A 9,256-nucleotide genomic window follows, 5' to 3' on the forward strand; every position below is an offset into this window, starting at 1 on the left:
GCGACTGGGCACTGATCATCGCAGTCCATCCCGACGACCATGAAAGAATATTTCATTCATGTGATATTCAGAGCATCACGGCATCACATCTAGAAGAGTATAATAAGCTTGCATCAAATCCCGTGGACGTGGATTCAAAGCGATGTAATGAAAGTAAGCTACACATGTGGACTACCAGCATGGGACGCTTTCACTCCCCTCAACCTGGTTATGTCTGATTTCAACATCATCGCTGCCGAAGTTTTACGATCCGCAAGAATTTCTCAACATGAAGCCGTACGGTGCATCAAAGACTCCAAAAGCACAGTCACAAGGATACATTCACATATTCGGCCATGTCATCGGATTTAACAGGAATATAACTGGGGACTGCTCACCGCATCCTATTCCATATCACAGTCCAAGATTCAGAAGCTGGTTCAAAGGATATCTCTTGGTACAAAGTACTTGAAGACTTGATAGCAACACATCGGCAACAGAATGTCTCCCAACTCATCTATTTCATCTTGTGGCTTCGGGATATTTCTACCATACAATCATCCACGACATATCATCGTCCTGATCGGAAGGTCCAGACACTGAACAACCTAAAGTCAAGGATGGACCGACAACGCAACCACAACCTCCAAGGTTGGCCCTGACATGATCCCTGCCGAGCGTATGTTTCATCCATCCATCCCAAGAATGCAATGGAATTTGGTAAATTTTGGAATCCACTGGAGAGACACTGCGAACGAAAGCACGGACCCGGACGAGCAACAGAAAACAGAAGAGGGTCGATACCTCTTTCCATGCAAACAAAGTTTTTAGAGCTTGAATAGAATGAAGATTCCTTCTTGTTCCATGAACGGGAATAGGTGACTGGCGCGCGACTATGCCACCCCGGGTCCGCAACATCCCTCCTGACTTCTTCCTGATTTTCACTGTCGGACCGTTTTCACCTCCTAAGAGAGCTCGAAATCTAAATATTCCATCGTGGGAAGATAGAGAATTCTGTTTTGTGTCCGATAAAGGGGCGGACCGTCAAAATACGAGTCCGTACGCGGATTCTACAACGATTCTAGCAAAGGGCGCTAATCAGGGTTGCGGCGTGTCAAACCCTAAACCGCAATCGCTTCCCTTGCAAGCGTTTCCTTCCAAAGCGCTTCCCTTACCAGTGCCATGCCTTGCCAAGCGCTTTACAGAGCGGCCCACACCCGTTCCATGCCCGTCAGTGCTAATGGGTCCCCTTCATGCCAAGTCCATGCTAGCAGCTCCGCCTCGCGCTCCAAAGCCTGACCACAAAGACATATAAACGACTGGGATTTATACAAAGCTACCAGATGCAAGGATTGCGAATTCTACTTACATCTCGAAAAAAGGTCAGACAAGTCTCCTTAACCCTTTTTCATGACTTACTGTCTCAGTTCTATCCTCGTCTGTCACCATCTTATGCTTACCTTGCAACGAGGCCCCTGTTCCAAGCTAAGCAGGGGACTTAATGTTGATGGTGGTTTTTAGACAAGGGGTAAAATCGTAAAACCTTACGCATAGCATGACGTCACCGGTGACGCTAAACACATTTATTAGAACATTTAATGCACTTATGTAAAAAATTACCAGGGTATCTTTTTTCAAATGCTAAACTAGGGTTTCGACACACAAAACCCTAAGCCGCACAATCGATGCGCATCATGGCAACCAAGCCAAAACCAAGCCCTACGATCGCTGCGCATCATGACAACCATGCCAAAACCAAGCCCAACGATCGCTGCGCATCATGGTAACTATGCCAAAACCAAAGCCGCACAATCGCTGTGCATCATGGCAACCATGCCAAAACCAAGCCGCACGATCGCTGCGCATCATGGCAACTATGCCAAAACCAAAGCCGCACAATCATTGCGCTTCACGACAACCATGCCAAATTCGAGTTGCACAATCATTGCGCCACACGCGTCGTTGGCACATGCCAAGCGACGCTTGCGACCTAGCATGCCAAGTCGTGCAAACCTAGGGCCAAGCCGCCCCACGCGACATTGGCACATGCCAAGCGACGCTTGCGACCTAGCATGCCAAGCCGTGCAAACCTAGGTCCAAGCCGCCACACGCGCCATTGGCAAATGCCAAGCGACGCTTGCGACCTAGCATGCCAAGCCGTGCAAACCTAGGGCCAAGCCGCCACACGCGTCATTGGCACATGCCAAACGACGCTTGCGACCTAGCATGCCAAGCCGTGCAAACCTAGGGCCAAGCCGCCACACATGCCAAGTGACGCTTGCTACCTAGCATGCCAAGCCGTGCAAATGTTGTAGTTTTGAAAGTGGTAGTAAAAGTTCGTTGCTCGGACTTGTAAATATTTAAAAATAAAAACATACAAAAATATTAACAGTTTGGGCGAGAGGTAACCAAGACACTAGATTCCACTATTATGCAAAATTGAATGATAAATATTTTAAAACTCTATTCAATTCTTAAGTCCTCTTTTATCTTTAATTCACTATCAATCATACAGATTCTCAAACATTATTTGCAAACCTTAAGCATAGATTATCAAGAAATTAAACCAAGCATAACCTATCAAACTGAATAACAAACAATTAAGACAATTATTCAAACAATTTAAAACTCTGCAAAAGCAGCGATTAGGTGAATTATATAATTAAATGAAATAGTTACCCATTTATGTTGCGTGAATAGCTTCCTCCATTGCCTTGGTTACGAGGGAATTATCTCATAATAGTATAAATGCTCTCAAAATAATTTATTATGGCTCAAAAATGGTTTACAAATGATGAGAAGAAGAGAAAATGGTGTAAACTGTAATCTGCGACGCACAAAAAGCGTCACAGAATGAACGATAAATCACAAGTGCTGCTGCTCTTTAAACTGTACTGCGACCCACGGATGTGCGTCTTAGACAGTGTTCATAAACGACTGTCATTGCGAGTACGTTCTTCGTGTTCTTGGTGTTCTTCATCAGCAGCAGCAAACAGCAGCAGGAAGCTTGCTGTTCATCTTGATTTCTTGCTCCTCAGCTCTCCTCAAGCCCCCGAACTCTCGACAACCTTCTCTAGGATACCTCAGAAACTATTTATAACCCAACAACACCGAAATATCTCGCCATAACTTCATATAATCCTCCATTACTCGGCATTGATGAAGAAAATATTCTCGGATATATTTCTTCCAAATTTCGCTCTTCACGCGTCTGTTGGTTGTAAAACTTCCTAAGATAGAGCAACAATCAAAGACAAGATATTCTCTAACTAATTGGCCACGTAAATTCCAAGTTAGAATCAAACAGAATCGATATTATCTTCTCTTCCCTGTTTAGCTTTATCTTCATCCCACGGCTTTGCTGGCCCATTTTGCTCGATCCAATTCATTGTACCAAGCCTGTTAGGCTATATTAGGTCCATCCCAATCATTTCCAGCGATTGAATCTCGCTCAAAGCCCACACAAGATCGAACCCTAAACTGCCAGTGAAGTGTGCATGGCATAAGATTTTCCCGCCATTTTTTGAATCGTGAAGAAAGGGTGTCCCCCTATCCTGAACTGGGGTGCGAATAGCAGCTGCCTTGGGGTGACCTGGGGGTGCCCCTTAGTAATTAGGTTACCCCTTATCCAAAAGCGAGAGTCCGAATAACACTTGTCCTCCGGGTGCCAAAATCAACTTTTCGAGCCGAATTTTCCAAAAATATTTATTTCCAAAAAAAATACCTACAAATACATAAAATGACAAAATTAGTACAAAATCGAGTGCCAACAATATATAGTATTGAGATCAAATTAGACACAAAAATGTGTCTATCAGCAAACCTGGGGGAAAGCCGTCATACGCGCCATTGGCTTGCAACCTAGAATGCCAAGCCGTGCAAACCTAGTGTCAAGCCGCCACACGCGCCATTGGCACATGCCAAGCGACCCTTGCAACCTAGCATGCCAAGCCGTGCAAACCTAGGGCCAAAGCCTCTATGCGCCCCATTGGCACATGCCATGCAACACTTGCATTTTGGCATTACCACTTGCACCCGATGTGCAACCTACAGCCAAGGCATTCCGCACAAGCCATTGGCACATGCCGTGCAACCCTTGCACTTTGGCATGCCGCGCCTACATCAAAGGCCACGATTTCTCTTAAGATGCAAAATCTCGACCGTCGAAGGTCTCCACTGAGCCGGCACATCTCTCAAGCTCAACTTATCAAACACCAGCGACATGCTACACGTTTTCCACGAAAACACTCGAGACATCAATACATGTCACAAACTGGGGGATGCTCTTTAGGGTTTTGGTTTGGCGGTTTACAGCGTGTGGCATACACAGATGCCCGTTTCAAGACAGTGTATTAAGAATAAAACGGTTAGTAAATGCAGGAAGTAATGGTGAAACGCTCTTTCATTATGGAACATCAATTCCATCAAATTCCATCAATATCAGGCGTTACCACCTCTTCCCATTTAACTCATCTGTTTCTTTTTCTTACGAGGCCAGAGTACGTTTCACTTAGACTTGTATAAATAGGTCTTACCTATTTCCACCAAGACAATAAGTTTTTGGTCAAGGAGAAATACAACACTTAGAAATGCAACTTTGCTAGATTTCCCAAAGCTTTCTCCTTCTGATACAAGTCAAGTACTACTCTTCCAGAACTGTTCTGGTCTCAACACTCTCTTCGCTTACCTCCCTAAACCATCCCTTCTCCTCCTCTCTGTGACCGAAGCAAATCCGGAACGACCATTTCTTGGTTTAGGCCGGAGTTGTACAGATTGATCTCTCGAATCTAAAGTACTCCCTGCATTACATTTGTTTAGGGTTTAGATTTGTTTCTCACTCACCTACCGAAATTACCAAAATCGGCAGAAACGATTTTCACCCATAAAAACACATATATCTCCTTTGGAATTAACTTTCACGAGATCGGATGATCCCATCTGTCACCTTTTGGAATTATGGTATTGCACCAGATCCGATGATCGCTTTGGCCATCAGGTTCTTGTCTTCACGAGATGAATGATCTCTTCCGCCGTTAATATTGAACTTCAGGAGATGACTCGTTTGGTCATCAGAATTGTGGTTTCATGACATCGGTTGATTACTTCTATCGCCTTTGGTAGCTTACCTTCACGAGATCGGATGATCTCTTCCTCAATTGGAGTTTTTCCTTCACGAGGCAGGATTATTTTTGTAACCTACAGGATCATGCCTGCACGATATCGGGTGATCTATTTTCGTCGAGATATGTCAACTTGACGAGATAGGTTTATCTCTTTTGTCATCAGGTTATCGTCTTTGGAATCTCTCCTTCACGAGATCGTATGATCTCTCTATCCACCAGAATAATTCCTTCACTAGGTTGGACAAGCTATTACACCATTGGAATTTTTCCAGTATGAGATTATTCATTTTGTCATAGGGCTTATGCTTTCGCCATTAGGTTCATGCCTACACGAGATCAGTGATCTCTTTCGCCGTTTGGGTTTTTCCCTTCACGAGATGGGGTTATCTTTATGACCTACAGGATCATGCCTGCACGATATCGGGTGATCTCTCTTCGCCGTTAACGTTTGGACTTCAGGAGATGACTTGTTTTCTCATCGATATTACGCCTTCAAGAGATCGGATGATCACTTTTTCCACCGGACTGGATGACTCTTTCGTCACCGGGATTAAGTTTTCATGAGATCGGATGATCCCATCTGTCTCCTTAGAGATTTACCTTCACGAGGTTACTCGTTTCGTCATTGGGCTTAAGTTTTCATGATGTTGGATGATTCTTGGTCACAGGGTTTATGCTTTTATGAGATCTGGTGATCACACATATTTCCTTAGGAATTCAACTTCACGAGATCGGATGATCTCTTTCGCACCAGTATTATGCCTTCATGAGATCGCATGATCTCTCTTACGCCATTGGTATTTCACCACTGTCAGCACGAGATGAGCTCGCCTTAGCACCATTGGAGCTCTCTGTGACTGGAATTTGACTCTCTTTCAACCATGACAACAGAAGATGGTGATTAAATCCATGCAACTGTTTCTCCGATCATGGCGTCCACATAAATTGTCTAAGCTACTTGTAGCAGTTAAATGATGAATCCCAAATCAAATACGATGTACATAGTTTTTAAACATAACACGAAGTAGATTACTACTCTTTGTTTTTCGCTTGGTTTTTGAAAGCTTTTTGTTTGAAAACTTGTATATCTATAGATTTAACATCGCCTGATGTCTTGAAATATCGGAGAAAAAAACAATAATTACGTTTTCGCTCTTTGGCTAACAATTCTTCCTTGCCCTTTCATGGAGGAGATCGCTTAAGTGTCGAAGTGTTTGAAACTTAATTTTCACCGCGATCTTCAACTCTCTTGAGAATCTTGAGGAAGATACAGGAGATTTTAAAAGAACATAAAAATCAAAGAAAATCAACTAGAATGGTGTAGATCTGTTGAGTATGAGGGTCTTCAGAACTCCACTGATCGTGTAGATCATGTTGAGTCTGAGATCTACTCATGAACTTCGATATAATTCTACACAGTGGTATGAAATCCACTTCTCTCATGGAGATTATGAAAAAATATAGAGTTGTTACTAGGGAGGTAGATTAGATCTTCATACCTCCCTGTTTCTAGCGCCAAAATGTAGTTGCACATTTTCTGACTACTACATCTAACAAGATCTAATGAACATAAATCATTGAAAATCAAGCATGAAAGATAAAAGTGCATAAAAGTAAAGATTAACAAAGGGATTTTATAGTGGTTCGGCCGTTAAAATACCTACATCCACTTTGTTTCCACTATTATTTGTGGTGTTACACAAAGATGAATGGAGGTCCTCAAGGGACTTGAAACTCCATCCATGGAGGAAGATGAGCTAGAGTCTAGCTTAGAGAGAGAAGAGAAGCAGGAGGAACCCCCTTTTAACCTATATCTCCTTCTCTTATATAGGGGTATTATACATCGAATTACATTACTGCCCTTAGGGCTGACTAGTTAGGATAAGGATTACAAAAGGTAGTATTATTGTGTAGTTGCTTGTAGTATTATATGGTGCACCCGTCTAGATCTTGAACCACGTGTCGAGTTGATATTTTACTCTCACAATATTATTGTTTTATATCTAGGATTATATATTTTTGGTTGTATCCTTGATTGATGATTTGAGATTTGGCTGGCCGTATAACCACCGTGACCGAGAAATCATGTTCTATTATTTTGTATGCCTGATTTCATAGCCTTAATGAGATTATTTCCTATTGGTTTCTTTGTATTTTCGGTCAACCTTAGGTAATAATGACTTTAAATGATGGAGTATAAATTAAATGGACAGAAGTTTATGGAGGAGTGGATTCTATTTCTATTAGATTATAATTTGTATATGATGCAATAGAGATGATGAATTAAGGAGAAAGTATTTCTGATGCTTATGGTCGCCGATCCCAATTTAATGGAAGTAATCATTCCCCCTTTATATCGTCTAAGTTTAAAATTCAAGTTGATTGAATTGATTAGAAAGATTGGGGTTTCTATGTTTGAGATTGAGTTTTGACGAAATAGTAATGGAATCAGACATCAGTCATACCACAAATAACAACAAGGTTTCTATTGATTTAGCAGGTTGCACCAAGACTCTATACATTTATGTCATTCGGCTACGGAGTATATTCATAGGTGACAGTATACGTCAATGGTTTCAGGATTATGTTGATATTGTTGATAAGACTAGATGTCACCCTTGAGTGACAGTAAGTCTCTCACCTATGTAACTATTTTTGTCGCTTATGTTTGTTAGTTTGATATTTATGAATCATATTTGTATTTTAGTGCTTGACCAAAAGTGTAATAAATATATTTACTTGGCTTTTTGGCGACTTTTTTGAAAGAAGCTTAGTGTATGATGAAGTATGGTTTTATGCTCTGTATCCAAGTCCATTTCCTTGGAAAAAGAGATAAAAGAATAGTTGAACCACCAAGTGATTAAGGATAATTTCCTTAGCGACGTCGCCTTTTCATTTTGAGGTCTTTTTAATTGAGGTATGTTTAAAATAGGTTGTTTAGCCATAGCGACATCACCTTTTCAATTTGAGGTATGTATAAATTTTTTTTTTTATTATACACATTTCAATAGGTTGGTTACTGTTAGCTCAAATGTACTTGAGCTTTTATAGAGACTGTATAGTAAAATTTTTCATTCAAATAAACCATGCTTACGGTTTGATGATTAAGATAGTGTTAAGATGAAATTCGAGCGATATGACTGATTTTTGTATATTTCACCGTATTGTTACACTTCCATATATTGAGTTATTTGAGCTTGGTTTTCCATTGTATTCTAATTTTTAAGTACAAGTTCTTTTTTTTTTTGCTCAGTAATAAATTTTATTAATAACCAAAAATTATGCAAAAGTTACAATGTGGAGATAACAAAAGAAAGCAAAAAAGGAACTAAAAACTAAAGGTTATGTGTAACAATGTTTTTTAACTGAACCTATAGTAAACTTGATTCTCATTTTCTATTTGGGATAGAAAAGCAGGTCTGGAATTGTAAATATCTTGATACCCCTTTCCTAGTCTTGATCCTCTCTTAGCAAGAGTGTCAGCAGAGAAATTAATCTCTCTGTAACTGTGACAGAGTTCCAGATCTTCCACACTTTCACAAATTTTACTCCATCTGTTTATAGAAAACCAAGGGATCCTTTTAGCTTTGAAAGCTTCAATTACTGTCTTTGAATCTGATCTAAAAATCAGATGAGTATATCTTCTGTGAACAACCCATTCACCTGCACATATGATAGCAAGGACCTCAGCATAATAGTTAGTGGTTATCCCCAATCCTCCTTCAATTGCTACTATGCATTCACCCTCATTGTTTCTGGCAATGATTCCATATCCAGATGCACCTGGATTTCCTTGAGAAGCGCCATCACAACATAGTAGAATTTTTCCCATCTTAGGCAGTTTGAAGAAAATTTCCTGGATGTTGGATGTTCTAGTTTGTCTGCACTTCAGCCCAAAAAATTTCAACACTTGTAAATCATAAGATGCGTTCCACATATGAGCTTTCATTCTGACTTCAATTCTGTGGTAAGATTCACAATTCTATCTTGGATAAGATTTATATTGATTTTATGTTCTTCAAACACACATCTATTCCTTTGAAACAAGATTTCCTTCATGGTTATAAAAGCTGCTATCTTCCACAGTTCTTTAATTGCAGGACTTCTGTTTTTTGCTCTTGACAGCATCTGTTCAAAAGTTTTTGGATTTAAGA

The 9,256-nt window shown here is 40.7% G+C and overlaps 1 protein-coding gene across 1 annotated transcript; it reads right to left on the minus strand.

Moving 5' to 3' along the window:
• Window positions 1-8,463: 8,463 nt before the first annotated feature.
• Window positions 8,464-8,934, minus strand: LOC113291735 (ribonuclease H-like). Its single transcript, XM_026541233.1, has one exon. The coding sequence runs from the start codon at window positions 8,932-8,934 to the stop codon at window positions 8,464-8,466; it is 471 nt and encodes a 156-aa protein (XP_026397018.1).
• Window positions 8,935-9,256: the final 322 nt, after the last annotated feature.

The sequence above is a fragment of the Papaver somniferum genome, chromosome 6, assembly GCF_003573695.1.
Source record: "Papaver somniferum cultivar HN1 chromosome 6, ASM357369v1, whole genome shotgun sequence".
NCBI classification, from domain to species: Eukaryota; Viridiplantae; Streptophyta; class Magnoliopsida; order Ranunculales; family Papaveraceae; genus Papaver; species Papaver somniferum.